This window comes from Schistocerca americana, chromosome 10 (assembly GCF_021461395.2).
Source record: "Schistocerca americana isolate TAMUIC-IGC-003095 chromosome 10, iqSchAmer2.1, whole genome shotgun sequence".
NCBI classification, from domain to species: Eukaryota; Metazoa; Arthropoda; class Insecta; order Orthoptera; family Acrididae; genus Schistocerca; species Schistocerca americana.
The window spans coordinates 159,008,721-159,027,817 of record NC_060128.1 but is presented as its reverse complement, the minus strand read 5'-3'; the positions used below and the strand labels follow the sequence as shown (position 1 = coordinate 159,027,817).

Below are 19,097 nucleotides of genomic sequence, written 5' to 3'. Positions count from 1 at the left end.
GAAAAGTGTGTCACAAAACTAGTTAGCACTTTTATTTTCTGCACTACAGCATGGCTTGATACTAATAACACACACCTGAATCTAGCAGGTGCAGCTGAACATTTGTACTACATTTCGTGCTTGGATGACTCTATACCTGCATAAAAGTAGGGTATGACATCCTGAATGTTCACACTGTGTTCATTAATCCTTCGCATGTTTGCAAGGTGGGGACTATTTTACACCAGAAGGCTGATGTCTTTAACCAACCAAAAATCCAGAACATCGTAATACTGGGTGGTTATAATTAAAGTGCAGGTACTTACAGAGGTCCAGTGTGTCTGTAACTATCATGCCAGCAAAACTTGGTAGATATGCTAATGTGTTAATGGAGAACTGATTTACACTGGAAAAACTTAGTTCCAATTTTGGCCACCAGGTGCGAATCTGGCACTGCAAATGCAAGAATGACGTACAGACATGTTTCAGTATGTAACGGATAAAGAACAGGTGTGGGTAGAAAAGGTCAAACAAGTGTGAAAGCCATACTGTGGATTTTATTATTAACTACCACTCACCCAATTTGTTCAATATGTGCACCAGAGACATTGACGAGATACTGTACAGTACCAGATTTGTATCTGGTGGCCATAATTGGAACTAATTTTTTCAGTGTAAATCGGTTCTACATTAGCACATCTACCAAGTTTCAGTCTTATGATAATTGCAGCCTGCACTGGACCTGTATGAGTATCTGCACTTTAATTATAACCACCCAATATGTTAGTGCATACAAAAATATCCAAGGAAGGGTTTTAGTACTACTAAATGGTGGACATATAATTAATATGTAGCAAAATGGGATACGAACCCGTTAGTTGTGAAATGAATTAAAAATCTGAATGTAAAGTGAATAAAATTTTTCCTCTTTTATGTGTCTGTCACAGCGTCTTCAATGGCTCCCAAAGTATTCCCATACATTTAAACATTAGTATTTTTTCCTATAACTCCAAAAATAGCAAAACTTTGCTCCTGAAAGCTTAAAATTCTACCGCCTTGTTAGAATATTTGAAGAACAAATAAGGACTTTTTATGTAACTACTCTCCATAGTTTCAGCTTTGGCTACTTGTATATCATATTGTAATTGATTCCATTCCACCATTTAATTATTACTGAATTTTGTATGCATCACATACATAATAAATCAATGGCTTTTAAATTAAATTTGTTTCATGGGATAAATTGGTTATTCACAATTTTGGGAGTCAACAACCTGAAAATGTGATACAGAATGAGTGTGGTTTGCTATCACAAGTATTAAGCTTTTTATTTGTCATTTTAACTGATTTTTAATGCAAGGTACATACTCCATACTATTAGCTACTGGATTTAAATATTTCACAGATCTAGAAAACTAGAGTAACCCTTCTTCACTAACTGTATGGACTGCTCTCCAAGGAACCTGAGTTGGCAGTCCTGTTTTCAACATTTTTGCTTTCAGTCTGGGTCACTCACTGAGCTAACTGTTGATTGTTTACTAACATGCAATGCACTTTGTTCTTTGCCCCAAATGACCTCTGCAGGATCAAACAGTGCACTGCAGTCAACATGGAAGACCTGTTCACAGCGCATCACGAGATGGGCCACATCCAGTATTTCTTGCAGTACAAGGACCAGCCATTCATCTACAAGGAAGGTGCCAACCCAGGTAAACAGAGCCACCGTCCTGTAGCTCTGCGAAACTGTTGCTTCTTTAGTTGGGAACTTCCTGTGAAAACGCATCCTCTCCGTCTCTGCAACCATTCAGTAGCAACTTACATATTAGTTTAGAAAGCTTCGTGGGAATCAGCAAAGTTGTAAAAAATGTGTTCATATCCAGGTAAGTTAAGTGCTCTTGTTTGATCTCTGTAAGGAGCAGAGTTGTATATCAGAAGGTGTGATAGAAGTTGTACCACATAGGTCACCCTTTAATTATTTTCTTCTTGTTGTTGTTCTTGTTCTTTCTGTGTTTCTCTCTAGACTTCATATAACTGATTCTTGCTGCAGCTTTGGAGTTCACAAAACTTCTGTTGCCACAGTACAGGTGTGTACACCCTTCAGTGCCTGGTTTACACCTGTCTGACCTTTTTGAGGAACAACTCTTTTGTTTAGATTATCTGTACAGAATGAATCCATAGAACACAGGGTGAACCACAATAACACCACATCCCTAAGTTTTCCTTTCCTGGACTATGTTATTAAATAGGCTTTCCAGATTGCTAAATTGATAGTTTAATTAACTAAAAGGTTGGCTATAACCTCATTAAAATTTGGGATCTGGTGCTGGTTGTGACAAGAACATGTTGATTACAGAGGATGGTGCAGCAATAGGGGTGAGATGTTCTCTGCAATACACAATCGTATTTGGCAATCCATCAGATTGCTTAGTCACCACTTCTCAAGGGACTGTGTAGCTGTCAGGGTGTAGGTGACAAAAACTGTTACTTAGTGCCAGAATTTGTAAATTTTGCTAAAAGAATTATAACCCTGTTGGTTCTTTTTTCCTTCTTCTTCTCAGTCACATATCACTTTTTTTCCCCTGTGGCAATGATTTCTATACTGCTGGAAAAAAAAAATAGTACACCATTTTAGAGGTTTCCGTTTCACTCAAGAGTTACGATTGCCCCATTGCATATGGAGCATTACATTTACAGATCAATACCGTAAGTGGTTCTGAAGTACCAGATATCAACCCATGCTGCAATACCCGTATTAGTACTCGGTGTAGCCTCCAAGGGCAGTAATGAAGGTGCTGCCTCTGGCATCCAGTCGATTGTGAAGATGGCAAATACTGTCATGGGATACATTATGCCATCATTCCTTGATCTGTTTACATAATTCTGTAGGAGTTGTTGATTGATGAGTCGTATGAGTCACTTGTCATCCCATCGTACTCCACCTGTGCTCGATTGGAGAAAAATCTGGAGATCGTGCTGGCAGGGAATTTGTTTCATGTCTTGCAATGCATGTTGAGTTTCATGGGCCGTGTGTGGGTGAGCATTATCCTGTTGGAACAACACATCACCTTCCTGTTGCAAGAATGGTAAAAGAAGGGGTCTAAAACATTCCACACATACCGAGTGCTGGTTAGCGTCCCCCAGAAACACCAAAGGTGACGAAAGTTGTCTCTTATCACACTCCATACCATAAGGTCTGGGAAAGTGCCAGTGTGTCTTGGACGAATGCACTCTGCAAGACAGTCCTCACCAGGTCCACATTGTATGCCCTAACAACCGTCACTTTTGTGCAGACAGAATCTGCTTTCGTCGCTGAAGACCATGGCACAGCATTCCATCTTCCCCAAGTTATCCTCTGATGGCACCAGGTGGGACATGCACATTGATGGTGTGGAGTGAGTGGAAGACAGGCTTACAGGCATGTGTACCCACAATCCCACTTCTAATAACGAGTTCGCAACAGTTCATGTTGACACGTCTGGGCTCACAAAACGCCTTATCTGTGTTGTCGTATCTGTAGGATCTGGCACTGCTGCCCTTACAATACAATGATCCTGGCAGGTGTGTGTGCTGCATGGACATCCAGAACCTCGTCTACGGGTGTGAAAATGTTCACATGACCACTGATACCAGCATTGTAGCATAACTGACACAGCATGTCCAACTTGTGTGGCAATTCTCTGCAAGGACCATCCTGTCACTAGGAAAGACACAATTTGACCCGTTTTAAACTCACTTAGCTGGGTTTAGGAAGCATGGGTGCATCTGTGTGGTGTGTTTAACTGCTTGCTTCACGTGTTTGCACCATGCACCATGCTGAGACCTTTGGCTGTGGGCATTCCCTATTAAAGAGCAAACACATATGGTGCTTTGGTAGCTGCCACTACTCTATCTGTTGACAAACAATGCTGAAACCATGATCAGGACATCTACTATCCCCCAGGTGGCATACGCCATTATCAGATCAAAATCGGTATCATCTTTCCAGGTGTACTAATTTTCTTTCCAGCAGTGTGTATGTGAAAAATGCCAAGTTGCACAGTGATTCATAATCCACATTAAACTGTAGATCCCCCTATAACTGGCTGGCATGGTCAATTCAAATGTCAAACAAAGGGACAACCATAGCTTCTCCAACAGGTCCACTCATGATAAATAACTGCAGTGTTCAAATCAACTATCAGATTGTGGGCAGCTCTGTCTTTAAAAGCTGTATGTAAGTAAAAATACACAAGAAATTGTAAATGCTGAAAAACATTAAAACAAATTCCTTTAGTGAAAAAGAGAATAGGGAGAGAAAATAGAAGAACAGGAAAGAATTTGTGAATAGTTACGTTATTAAATGAGAACAAAGGAGAAACTCACTTATAAGTCAGAATTCATAGCCATCTTTATACCGGTTTAAATGCTGCACATTTTTAAGAAGATCCTTCCCACAGGCCTGTTAAGAGCCATCAGCCAGAAATATTCCTCCAGAAAGAGGTATTACTGCACTTAACATGCAGTGAAACTACAATGCTTGCAAAGGCAATAAAATTATAAAGATGGTCCAAGAAAAGATTAAGTGAGGAGGGTAGTACCTCACACTTTGTCAAAGCAAGTGGGTATTTAAGAAAAATGACATCAGGTTCTCAGCCTTACGAAGGTCTCAGTTTGACAGTGCATCAACAATGAGGCTATGCCCTGGCATTCTGGTTTATGTTTTTTGTGGCTCCTCCAAATTGCTTTTGATGACTGCTAGGATGGCTTCTCTAACATGGCCCCATCTGATGTCTTCACTGTCTGTGTTCACCTGATCAGATATCTTGTCTCACGGTTTCATTCTTGGCAGCATGTTCATGTTTATTTGAACTATGCTCTTCTTTCTGTTGAAGAAAAAAGGAAAATGGGATGTTTATTCAACCCTCATATCTGCAAAAATCACAGGCAATGTAATGTTTTCCTTTACAAAATTTTAAAGTTGTATGTGCTAATGAAAGGATAATATTTCTGCCTCCTATACACAGATGTTTGGCTGATGTTGGCCTATCAAGAATTGTAGCATTATTGCCACTCCATAAGTCTGACATTTTGATGTTGTCACTCCACAAGTCAGATGTCAGATGTCACTCCACAGTCCAATTGTGATTGTAGGATACATTCATTTCAAAACTGTGTTTCACTTGTGAATCAACTGCACAAAAATTGGCTAGCTGTCTCAGTTTGTACATAGATGCAAGACATTTTGTTCACACTTCTTTTGTCAAAACATCTGACTTTTGGAGTGGCAACGTCAAAATGTCAGACTTACGGAGTGGCAATAATGCTACAAATCTTGATAGGCCAATATCAGCCAAGCATCTGTGTATAAGAGGCAGAAGTAGTATCCTTTCATTAGCGCATACAACTTAACACTGAGTACACAAAACATATTTGCCATTATTTTGATGTACAAAACACAACTTTACTGTCATAAAAATAAATACACTACCCATCCCACTCATGAACAATAATAGTTCACTAGCCAGAATTTGCAAAAAGCATGTTTTCTGTTTAGAATGTGACAGACATTGTTAACCAACATCGCTCATCTTCAGTTTCACCTGATGTGATGAATGGCACCTTGCTGTAGAAAAATGTAAGTTAAGTTAATGTGGATGAGTACGAAACACAATCCTATACCATTCAAATACAGCATTAGAAGTTTTACGCTTAACACAGTCAAGTTGATTAAATATCTAGGTGTAATGTTGCCAAACAATATGAAATGGAATGAGCACTCAGGTTGGTAGTAGAAAAGGCAAATGCTCAACTTCATTTTATTACGAGAATTCTGGGAAAGTGTTGCACATCCGTAAAGGAAACAGCATATAGAACACTAGTGTGACCCATTCTTGAGTACTGCTCTAGTGTTTGTGATCCCCCACCTGGTCAGATTAAAGGAAGACATTGAAGCAATTCAGAGACACGCTGCTATATTTGTTACTAGTAGGTTCAGTCAGCATGCAAGTATTATGGAGATACTTTGTGAACTCAAATGGGCACCCCTGGAGGCAAGACAAAGCTCATTTTGCAAGACACTATTGCAGAAATGTAGAGAAACAGCATTTGAGGCTGACTGCAGAATGATTGTGCTGTCACCAATGTACATTTAGTGTAAGGACTATGAAGATAAGGTGCGAGAAATTAGGGCTCATGCTGAGACTTAGTCATTTGTCCCTCACTCTATTTGCAAGTAGAACAGGTAAGGAAATGACTAGTAGTGGTACGACGAGGTACCCTCTTCCATGCGATGTATAGTGGTTTACAGAATACGAATGGACATGAAGATGTAGAAATCTTTATACTCCATACACCACAGCAGACTTTGCCACAGCTGGAAGCAATAGTAATGTCAACAGCCAGCAAAACTGGAAATTCCTTTTGGCTAGTTAACTTCTGCATCTTGAACAGTTTTTTCTGACTTGCTTTTCTCTGCACCAAGCTTCAGAGGCAGGTCTTTATTAACAATGAAGCATTCTCTACACACATACAGAATTGTTCCTTCATACAAGAAGACTTTTGTCAGTCAGTGAAGACTGCCACTTCTTAGCAACTACAAATTATCATATCACAGGTGCAGCTGGACCTGTATAAAGTATGAGGGCCATTTTTCTTTTTCAACCTCCAATGGGCTATAAATAAAACACAAGTTCATAGAAAACAATTATTTTAATACCAAAAGTTTTGTACACTTATTGTTACTTTTCAACATAATCACCGAAAAGATTGAGACTTTATCGTAATGCCACCACATCTCCTCCCCTCGGTGGCCAAATAAAGACAGTGAAAATTTCATCCATCACCAGAATTCAAACCAACTTACCTCCAAGTTGAGTGCCCCTGTGCAGCTGTGCGTTAGCGACTTCAGCTGTGGAGGCAGGTATTATTCCTGCTGAACATAGTAGATTGTTCCCAGCAAGACGATTTTGATTAGAATGACATACAGTGCTGCAGTAAATTGTTGCTGTTGAACTAAACGTTCTGCAGAATGGTTTGATGCAGCTCTCCATGCTAGGCTATCGTTCATATCTGCATAGCTCCTCCAACCTATTGAAACTACTCATGCTACTCAAGCCTCTGTCATCCTCTACAATTGTTACCCTCCCACCATCCCATAATTTCATCCAATACCAAAATAATAACTGTTTCATGATGCTTAAGGACGTGTCTTATCAGATTCTCTCTTCTTTCAACAGTGTGTCCCTTTCTTTTGTCTTTCTTTTTTTCACACTCTCTGATTTGAATTCAAAATCTCTTCATTAATTCCAGTCCATCCCCATAAACTTCAATATTCTTCTGTAGTACCACATTGCAAAAAAAGTAGAACAAGGGTGATGGAGTACAGCCAGTTCACATCAGATGATGCTGAGGGAATTAGATTAGGAAACCAGGCACTGAAAGTAGTAGGTGAGTTTTGCTATTTGGGGGGCAAAATTTATGATGATGACTTGAGCAGAGGATATAAAATACAGACTGGCAACAGCATCTTGAAGAAGACATCGAATACAAATTTAAGTGTCACTAATTCTCCAACTCCTCCTCCTGAAAACTGTTTTATTTGGAATGTTGCAATGCGCGCACATCTTCAGGAACGGACACTGTTCTGACAATTACAGCTGCAGTAAATACTACGAAATGGTTTCACATTTTGCAAATCCAGATTGTTGCCAGCTGTTTCCGACACATGTTAATTTATGCCGGATTGGTGCTTGAATCGAGATTTCCCACTTATCGTGAGCAATCGCTTTAACCACTTCAGCTAACTGAGCACACCTACAGAACCAATCCAAACTTCCACCTGTCACAGCATCCACAACTCTAACACTCGAGTGCATATTTCCTGATTTCCACATAGGGACAACAAATATTTTATTGTCATTTTAGCTCATCAACATATGGATTTGTGGTAAATATTACAAAATTGATTGATGCCAGCTGTTCGCAAAACATGAAAATTTCTGCCCTGTTTCGCGAACCACTTCGACTGTCCGAGCATTCCTCCAGGACCAATCCAAACCTCCATATGTCATGGGATCACAACCCTTATCCTCGTACACACCGTATAAACACAGATGTCAACGATGTCTCCAAGTCTCGATGGGCTATTAGATGATAAAATATTTCTCTCTATCTGTGCGGGAATCATGACATGTGCAAGTGTAAGAGTTGTGGACTCAATGACACGTGTAAGTTTGGGTTGATGCTGGGGGTGTGCTCAGATAGCTCACATTGGTTAAGGCAGCTGCACACAAAAAGTCGGAAATCTGGTTTCGAATCATGATCTGGCACAAATTTTCACGTATTACAAACAGCTGATGTCAATTCGTTTTTGCAAAATGTGAAGAACCCACTTCATAATATTTACTACAGCTGTAATCATCAGAACAGTGTCTGTTCCTTAAGATGTGTGGAAGGCCAGATTTAAAAAAGTTCTGACATTTAAATTTGTCATCAATGTCTTTTTCAAGAAAGCTTTTCTTGCTATTGCCAGTCTGTATTTTATAGCCTCTACTTCAGTCATTATCATAAATTTTTGTTGCCCAAATAGCCAAACCCTTCTACTATTTTCAGTGTCTCATTTCCTCCTCTAATTCCCTCAGCATCACCTGATTTAAAGTGACTATACTCTGTTACCATTGTTCAACTTTTATTTATGTTCCTCTCATAACCTCTTTCAAGACACTATTCATCTGGAATTTTATGCCCTTTGCCATATCTGACGAAATTACAATGTCATGAGCAAACCTCAAAATTTTTATTTCTTGTTGCTGAACTGCAATTCCTTCCCAAATTTCTCCTTGGTTTGCTTTAATGCTTGGTCAATGTACATATTTAATAATGTCAAGGAAGTAAAATTAATGAAGCTATTTAATAGCATTTCTCATCCGGTGACATCCACAATCTACATTACAGTTCTTTAGCATTTCTTGCACTTGAAATTTTCTTGAGAAAACTAGAGCCACCATATCTTGGCCTCTTACACACAAAGGGAATAAATTAAACAAATCTAATAGTGAAGAGAACACTTTCTCTTTGATATGTAAACACCAAAGAACACTGCACAATACACGGTAGTGCTCTAGCCATAGGAAAAAGCATTTTTACCTTTACTTCCTCAGAGGCTGCCATAAAGCTGCTGTATGCAAAATAAGCAATTTCTGAACAGGCCAGTGTTTCTCTCACAACACTGAAACAGTATTTTGTGCAGTATCTGGTGATATAGTTACATTGTGTGTGACACAGGATCAAGCAGTGTACGACTGTGACTATGAAACAGTTGTTTGTGGTCCACCATGAGATGGGCCACATCCAGTACTACCTGCAATACAAGGACCAACCAACCGTGTACAAGGCGGGTGCCAACCCCGGTGAGTCTCATAATGACAGCTGAATGGCGGGCAGTCTTTCTGCTCACACTCACTGCGCTGACAGTTTGTGAGTGTGGGTATTGAACAACAATTAACAAATCAGCTTTGTGGAGCTTCTGGGCAATCAATACAGCAGCAACTGTTGAAGGGCAAGCAGCCTGCTTCTAACAAAATACAATGCAATGGGCTATCTTGCATATGGTCAGATGTGTCCCACGCCTTGTATTAAGTAGACTGAGAAAATAATTTTGATGAATTCATTGTTGCAGAATACTAGGCATGTTCTGGGAAAAACACTTAAGTTTATGAAGGCACTACGGAAATCTGTGTAAACAAAGGACCTGAAAATAACTTGGGGAACCTCACAACATTAGAAAATCTAAAACTCCATGATTGTCTACTACACTAAATTATGGTTGGTATTGTTCTTGTACTTCTGTCTTTCTGCATTCCCTACTGTGACACATAATAGTAGAAAAACATCTTCTTGTCCTGTCTCTATTATGCATGTTCTTTCTGTTTAATTTGTGTCTCCTTTTTCCTCCTACCTTATCATCATTTAAAAATTGGCACTTTGTAAACAACTGAAATGTCTTCTGTGAGTTTATCGTAATTATTAGAGCATATTACAGATGATTATCATAGAAACATCTCTGTTTTGGTGCACTTATTTTTTGCTAGATAGTAACAGTGATGATATATGTACAGCAGCTGTCATTTATTATTTTTTTGAAGACAGTCAAAAAATGGTCTGTAACTTTCATAACTTTTACCAAAGGCAAGTGATATCCCTTCATCCACAAGGCAGTCTGTTAGTGGGTAAAAGTTAACATGCACAAATGATGTATAACTTAAGTTAGCAGTGGGCAGACACAAATAATTTCACGAACAAGTTTTTGAAGCTTTTCAGGTTCCCCCTCAGATCGACCATGCAGAAATTTACATTGACATACTTGCAACATGATACTGGATGCATCACCATGCTACAAGTCTGCCTTGTAAATTCCTGATGCTCAATCCGAAAAGAAGCCTGAAAATGTTCAAAAATTATTTCATGAAAATAAAGTAATGTTTGATAAGTGACTGCCCGCAGCTAACTGTAATTCTATTACACTGAATATGCTGTTACAGGATCTATGTATCATAATAGAAACAAAGGACAATTTCATTAAATGGAAATACCCATAAGAATCATTATCATTGCAGTCTGAGAAGATCAGACAATGAAACAATTGCCCCCCCCCCTCCCCGTGTGACTGCAAATTGCTCAAGGTGAATTAGTTCAATTCACTATGATCATCAGTGGACATTCTCTACTCTATGAATGAGTTTTATAGTAAGATAACTCATTTTGTTAGTTTGTCAGCTAAGGATACTTGCTGTTATCTGTAAAGAATTACTACTTATGATAATTTTCAACATGGTATAGTGTATAGTGGAATTATCTGCGTAGTTAGCTTGACATAGGTGAAGCAAAGAGGCACCTCACTGACTTAAAATCAGAGCAAATGATTACAGTGTAATTTGTTGAAGCAATATGTACAAGAGAACACTGGGGTGTTACAATATGTTGAGAGCAGCTGCTGGGTGTTGTGTTGCAGAGGCTAAGATACTTGATAAGCATTCAAAATTCAAATCTCTGTCTTGCCATAATGGTTTAGGTCTTCCATGGCATCCACAATTTGAATATCTTGGCATCCTGCTAACCTCTGACAACACTGTAAAAGCTGAAATCAAATTGCAAATAAAAAAGACTAACAAATGTTTTTATGGCCTTTTTAAAGTTTTCAAGAGGACTTGACTTCCTGGGAAATTTACATTGCACTAGTACAAAACATTAATTGCACCAGTTTCCTAGATATCAATCTGAAACCTCAACATTCACAATGAAAAGAAGAAAGTAAATTTAGGACATTTGAATGCAAAAATTTTTGGAAAATATTTTGACACTTCAGAGCTAGGAATAATAATGACTCGAAACTACCAAATAATGATCGAGTTTATACCAGACGTATTAACAAAAACTGAAGTCAAAAGTTTGCAGTGGCTAGTGCATGAGGTTAAGATAGCACCTACCAATATCATACAGATAGTGGCATAAGAGCTTTTCCCTGGAAGAAAATCTCTTGGACCTTTAAGTACAAGATAGTCTGACAATAGTCAATATTGTTCGGAAAAATGCAGAGTAAAAAGGAGAGAGAGAAATTAATTGTGAGGACAGAGAAAAGTGCCTTGTGCAGCCTAATAATAATGATATCCCTACAATGACTTGAGCTGAACACTGGAAAACTCCATTAGGCAAAGCTGAGGTTGATTTCCTTTAATCTCTTTGTCTAGTTGAAGCTTGTGTTCCATCTCAAATGACATCACTGTCATCGAGTTGTAAATTCTGAACTTTGATTTCTTTTTTATGTATACATGGAAGGAATTTAGTTAAATGGTTGCTGTGAATGTGGAAATAATGTTCCACTACTGCAGAACAAGAATCTTGAGGGGAGGGAGAGTTTTGAGTGGTGCTGGGCCAACTTAAATATAGAAGCCATGTCAAACTCAAAAGGATTTGATAGAATTAAGAACAGCAGCATGCAGGAGATGGCACACACACCTTGTGGTGAGACATCGGCAGCAGAGAATAATAGTAGTGAACATGTGCCAAATCTGGGTGTTCAGGGCACCAAAGATTGACAAAAAAAAAAGGTGACATCTGTTAGCAGCTCAGAAAAACTGTTGCTCTGGTCACATCCCAATGGAAACTGCACAAACATCTGCACAGAGTGGTTTGTACTGAGACCCTATAACATGTATCAGTGGTGACTGGAATAGGAGAGAGTATATCACTACTGATAATTTACCTTTCATCTTGATGAAATCTTCCCCAGTTATTACTCAAGTAAGAGGTTGTTCATGCTGTATCATTTTGGTGTGTTTCAATACTTGCCATCCTTTTTATGGCTGTTCAGATGAATGTGATCCTAACTGTTTTTATCTCATACATAAACTCCCTCAACACAATAAATTATGTGAAATTCAGGAATTTCTCATTAAGCTGTCTTTGACTACTGGACACAGATGAAATTGTGAGCTTTTTCTACATAAAACATTCTCAGCTTTACATTGGACTCTCAACCAGTTAGAACCAGCTGTAATAAGTGATGTGAGGTGCAAACTCAGCTGTAATTAGTGTGTAGTGGAACACATTGCATAGGCAGTAAAAAACAAATGTCTAGTGACAAGCTAGAACATAGAAGAAACTATTTGTGGACAAAAATTAAAAACCTTCCCTTCCCTCCATGTAATACAAAAAATAATAGAATGTCACTTTCTGCAATATCAGTAAACCCACTATTTCTTATAGAACTGAACTCCCATGTGTAAAACAGCTTGAAACACCTGATTAGTTTACAAATGTGTTAACATATTAAACATGGGGCTCATTGCAAAGTTCACAACAAATATTTTTGTCTTGAAAACGGTAGTAAATTAAAAATTCTGAAATATGCAAATGGAAGGTTTGTTCAGAAGTAAACATTATACATAGGGAGATAGATGAACACACACACAAACTTCTTATGCTACATCATTCTGGCAATGTAAGTGTTCATCCATCCCCTTACATGTAATGTTTATACATGAACTTACCTTCCATTTGCATATTTCACAACTTTTTAATTCATTACAATTTTCGAGACAGAAAGTAGTTGCCATGACTTTTGCAATGACCCTTGTATTTGATATTAAACTTTTGAGAAAATTTTTAGAAAAAGTTTGACATTATGTTTCAAGTTTGTTACAAGTCATGAAATGATTTCATTCTCAAATAATGGATGAATATAGCCTGGGTATTTCCACACGGTAAGTTATGCTTCCCCAAGATATATGTACACAGTTCTTAACTGTAATACTTGTCTTGCTATGTTAATCCTCCAACATAAGACAATAACTGTTAATGAATAGATTAAGACCACATTTTAAATTTGGTCAATAACAATATAAAAATTGAAATTAAAAGTTTTGTTGCACCTGGAATCCATCATACAGGCAACTTGCAGTTGGGAAGTTTACCATGACTTTGGTTAGCTGTTTCATAATATAGGTGCTTCACCTTGAGTTGGTGCTTTCTCAGAACACTGTACCAACAGGGAAATTCACCTGCAAAATTACAAGGAAACGGTATAGTTGGGCTGTACTTAGCTGCAGAAAGCGAAATTTCAATTGCTGCCAGCAGAAACTTGCAACGAAACCTAGTATGTTGTTTACCAACTAATATCTTCAGATTTGTATATAGAATGAGCACCATTAAACATGCACATAACCCATGAGTGGACTTGAAAGAACTGTCCACCTTGGGGACACCTAGTACCAAATTGCTGAATGTGCTCTACAGGATGACGTGAGGCACCTGAATGCCTGCTGCTATAACACCACACATGCTACATGGATCCTCCCACACATTATAGTTTTCCTGAATTCCAGAGATGGGAAGTTGCTCTCTGACACACTCTTGCATACCACCAGTCTCTTGGACTTGACCTCCATTAATTATATTCACTCTATTTTACTCATTTTATGATAATATATTGTAATTGGATCGATAAAAGAAATCTACTCAGCATGGAGTCCCTTTAATCTATCATATTACATTACATTACCACAAATTGATTATTTTTGTTGATATACTTTTCTCATTTATAGAATTCCATACTTACATTATTTCTTCGTTTTAAATTTTTTCCCATTTCCTTTAGTTCTATTTTCCACTTAATTTCTCTTCCTCTTTATCTTTCTGCTTCTCATATTGTCCTACCATCGCCGGACTGAAGTTGGCACACTGCTTACCAGCGTACTATCTTTGACCTCCTACTTTCTCCCAATCTTGCCCTCCATCTTTACCTCCTCAAATTAAGATGAGCAACTAAAATGAGTACGGTGTAAATGGCGTTTGTAAGCAATGCTACAGTCAATCTTTCACCACAACCTTCATTTGGAATTCACATTTTTTGGTTTTGCCAAGCCATAACACCTTTCCAGCTAACTTATTCCTCGGGCTATACTACAAATCAATCTATCACTATAACCAAACTGACCAGCTTTGGGCTAAGGGCAATTGTACCGTACACATTTTAAGATCTGATCACATCAGGTGTATCCTTTTTGACTTTGGGTCTGAGTGGCCTGCCCCTCCTCTCCCATTTTCTCCTTGTGCAAGCAACTAACAGATCCAGAAGTGAGACCAGTTTTTTCTTCTTGTCTTCTACTTTTAAATGTGTATGTTGGTGGAACTTGGAATTCTACTTTATAACACTAACATTCTAGTAACTACTGCAGTGCATAACCACACAATAATTAAGCTTTGTTAGTGTCTGTGTATCACTTAATTAATGCTTTAGAGTTTGAATGGACACTTAACAGATACGCGTGCTTAAGCTCTTTTTACATGCATGTAAAATGTAACTTAAGACTGAAACAACAAATCATGATGATTGTACAGAATGATTTATACAAGATAATTTGCCAAACTTTGTTTTTAAAATCAGGCTTCCATGAGGCTGTGGGTGATGTCATGGCACTGTCAGTGTCAACACCGAAACACCTGCGCAAAGTGGGGCTGTTGGACGGTGCGAGTACAGATGACCCCGAGGCGACCATCAACTACCTCTACCTGCAAGGACTGCAGAAGATTGTCTTCCTACCATTTGCTTATGTTGTGGACCTTTGGAGGTGGGCAGTGTTTCAAGGGGAAATAACAAGCGATGCCTACAACTGCAACTGGTGGAAACTCAGGTAAGCGGGGCCACAGAGTGTGGGAATTTCCTCACTGACATATGTTTACAGTGGCAGATATATGCTGAGTATTAAGAATCAAACAATGGAAATTCCAGTAGGTATATCAACAATGTAGGAAAAGACAGATTGCTACTTACTGTAAAGAAGACACATTAAGTAGCAGACAGGCACAATTAAAAGACACTTACAAAGCTTTCGATCAGAGCCTTTATTGACAAAAGAGAAACACACACCATTCACACACAAGCTAGATCACCTCATCCACACATGACCGCCAACTCTGGCAGCTTGGGCCAGTTTCTGGCATACAGTTTTCCTACATTGAGCATTAAGAATATACTGTTATGCTATACAAATTAGAATAATGTTTACAACATCAGAGTACTTATTCCTGTTTCATGTTAAATCACAAAAGTACCTTACTGCATTCTGTTGATTACACATACCCACTGTGAGAGTATTTACCAGTCTCCCAAATAACAGAAAATTGTTTCAGTGCTTTTTATAATGTACGGGGGCTATCTGGAAAGTAACATCCGTTTTGAAGTAGTGTGGGAAGAAGTGCAAAGAGTGGGGCTGTTGCTGCGTGTACTCACACAGCAGGCCACTGTGCTTTTGTAGTGAGGAAATGATACTGGAGCTGCAGTAGTGAGGAAATGATACTGCTTCTCATTAGCTTACAGTACCCATTTCAATTGAAAATTCTTCCATATGTAAAATCCATTCTACAATACAGTTTGTACTGATAAAAAATTTCAGGGCTGTTGACATCCGTTGTAAAATCGGTGTTGCATATAGACTGAATGTGATGAGTGGTCTCATTTGAGATTGGGAGGATGAATGTTCACAATAATGACAGACATGGCCAACCATCAATGGGCTGGTACAAAAAATTAACAAAAATATTTGTGTTACTGGTGTTTCACAATATCTCAGCAGTTGGACAACATTCTGTAAATGTCCGAAATGTGTAAGACAGTCTTCTTTCTTCTTGTTCCCGGACTTCATGGGTCAGCTTGTCAATTATAGCGTTTAGCAATGTTAGTGCTAGAGGATTTTCTGATGCCCTCCTGTCACCACCCCTTCCCTCCCTAAGGTCAGAGTTTGTGTATCCCAGCTGTCTACCTGTCTACTGGTAACCCATTAAAAAGTGAGAGAACATTCTTTAAATGTTTGTGAATCGTGTAACTCAGGCAACACATTGTTACCAGACTGGTATTCTCCTAGCCACTGGTATTCGCCAAGCCACATGTGGGAAACAGCCAAAAGACACATCCAGGCTGGCTGACACAGCACATTGGCCTTCGTCATTAATCTGCTGGACGGATCCGATCTGGCACCTCTCCAAATCCCGACTGCTTCTCTGGGTTTTCTTTTTCATTACAGAAGGAGGCAGCCTACTGAACAGAAACATAATCAGTAATGAGACACGTGTTTCTTACACTAACATGGAGCGTAAAGAGTTGAAGGATAGGGCTACCATTTTTTGGGAAGCTAAATAAATACTGTTTTCGGATGTCATGAACATGGGAAAGCAGTTAATTCTGAAGTCCATTGTGAGACATCATGAAAACAGAAGAGCCATTCTAAACAAGCAATGCAGTCTACTCCATACAGATGGTGTGTTTTAGAATGACAGCATTCACTCACACAAGATTTATTGAATAAGTTCGAATGGCACAGTTTTGAACACCTGCCTTACAGCCCAGACTTGACTGAGTGATTTCCACCTCTTCACGCACATGAAAAATTGGCCCATTTCCCAACATTTCGACTCTGATGAAGAACTTCAGGATGCTATCATAGGCTACTGCAATCTCAGGCGACACAATTTTGTACAGGGTGAAATTTGTCGACTCACTATGAGATGTGGTAAATGCTTAAATCTAAATGTTGATTATATAGACAAGTAATACAGAGATGGAGTTTTAAGATTTTTGTAAGAAACTTGCTGTAATTATTCCTGTATTTTATTTATATCTTACTGGACATTACCAGCACATCTTAGTAAGTTTGTGTACCTGCAGTTTTATGTATTACTGATTTCTCTATTTCTAGGGGCCAATACCAGGGTATTGAACCACCAGTTGATAGGACTGAAGAAGACTTCGATCCTGGCTCAAAATATCATGTCATTGCCAGTGTACCTTACATAAGGTAAGAATACAGTGTGCATGTATGTGGCAATACTTCTCAAACAACTTACCTGGAAAAATTTTTTCTCCTCCATACACTCAAGATGACATACATGTACCGACCTTCTATAAATCCTTAAATCCTTACCTGTTTAGTTGTTATGTCTAACTTAAGTGGTGTCACAAGATGTAGTGCAGAAACAGGACTCTCTCTCTCTTTCTCCTTCCCCCCCCCCCCCCCCCCCCCCCTCGCCGTGAAGCCACTTAGTTTGAAAACACTGGTTGCCTTTTTGTCCACCCTGAAGAGAGTCAACTCCAACTTGTACTACAAAATACAAAATCTGCATAAGGTATGCTGCTGACTGTAAGATGCTCACTTTCTGTTGTTATTAGAATTATAAAGGAGAAGGTGACAGTAGGTTAATTTAGTTGGAGGGCATAGTGCAGGTAATTTTTGTGGTTGCTGGGTAAAAGCAGTGCTTACAAATACAGTGGCCATCTTCTAGGTTTTTATAAAACCAATAAAAGAAAAACATTTTGTTTTTCTCCTTTTTTTCTTTTTGGATGGACCAGCTAAGAACCATATACTAGTTTCAGTTCTTTTTCTGTTGTCCTTTTCTTTACTTCCACAGAATGCTCAATGCTCAATTTTCAATTATTGATCAGTCCCGTAAATTTTGACTCAACTGTGTGCCATGGACTTTTGGGGCTATTTTCTCAGAAATGGTGGGGAAGGTGGGGGGAGTATTGAGCCAAAAATCTTAGACATTTTAAGTTGTACACAAACTATAAGCCGGATATGAGCTCACATGGTTGGCCATGTCTGAGGCCTTCTTGTTGTGAGATGGTGTTACTATAATTACAAAACTGACACACCCAATATGACAGTGAGGGGTCACAATTATGATCCGTGGAATATGCAGATAATAAACAATATCACAAAACTGAAGTTGCATATGGCCACACTATTTGATTGTGAATATCTTTAAGGAACATCTTTTAAAGGTAGTTCACCACAGCCTAGGTACATTTCGTAATTTATTTCCCCTAACTGTCTTAGGGACTGTTTTTATAAACATTTATGACTTTATACTTAATTTTGGATTATGTTAAAATTTTTTTACTACCTCAGAAACAAAGTGCTTAGAATAACTAACAGTAAAATCTTTTAAAAACTGTCAACTGGTATCTGATTTTTAAAAATTTTCAACAATTGGAGAGTACAACTTGTAATCAAACAGTGAGCTAAGCCAAGTATTCTTTGTTCACAGGTATTTTGTAAGCTTCATAATACAGTTCCAGTTCCACCGAGCTCTGTGTATTGAGGCCGGAGAATATGATCCTCAGGACGAGTCAAAACCCCTGCACGAGTGTGACATTTACCAGAGCACTAAGGCAGGCAACTTGTTATCGTAAGTACAACACATACCATACACTGTTACTGTCATCACAAAGTTCAGTATTAAAAAAAAAAAAAAAAAAAAACCTCTAGATATTATCAAAGTAACAGAATTATCTTTATACAAATTAATGACACGTTCCCTGCTCATCAAACTTGTCATTATGCTGTGCAGAAACAATGCTATTGTTTCACAAGACCCATGTATGAGTGAAACTTGTATAAGAAACTTAGTGCATTCATTTCTGGCCAAATAGCTCTTCTGATGTTTTAACTGTAAATGTACATCACAATCAACAGAATTTTACTGACCCCATGAATATTTTCACACCTGATAGGCTTAAGCTATGGATACCAAACAAGTCCTACATTATATTTTACATGGGCATTAGAACTGATTGCATTATTGTGAGG

At 38.5% G+C, this 19,097-nt stretch overlaps 1 protein-coding gene across 2 annotated transcripts in view; it reads left to right on the top strand.

The window, feature by feature from the left end:
- LOC124552635 (angiotensin-converting enzyme-like) overlaps positions 1–19,097 on the top strand; it is a 291,412-nt gene that overhangs the window by 265,737 nt on the left and 6,578 nt on the right. Inside the window, exons 9-12 of one of the 2 annotated variants that reach the window (XM_047126963.1) lie at positions 9,241–9,365; positions 14,900–15,146; positions 17,208–17,306; positions 18,556–18,696. In XM_047126963.1, the coding sequence (XP_046982919.1) occupies positions 9,241–9,365; positions 14,900–15,146; positions 17,208–17,306; positions 18,556–18,696 (612 nt within the window). Of the gene's footprint in view, positions 1–1,563; positions 1,689–9,240; positions 9,366–14,899; positions 15,147–17,207; positions 17,307–18,555; positions 18,697–19,097 lie in introns of both variants that reach the window. The other variant, XM_047126962.1, reaches the window with a different exon arrangement.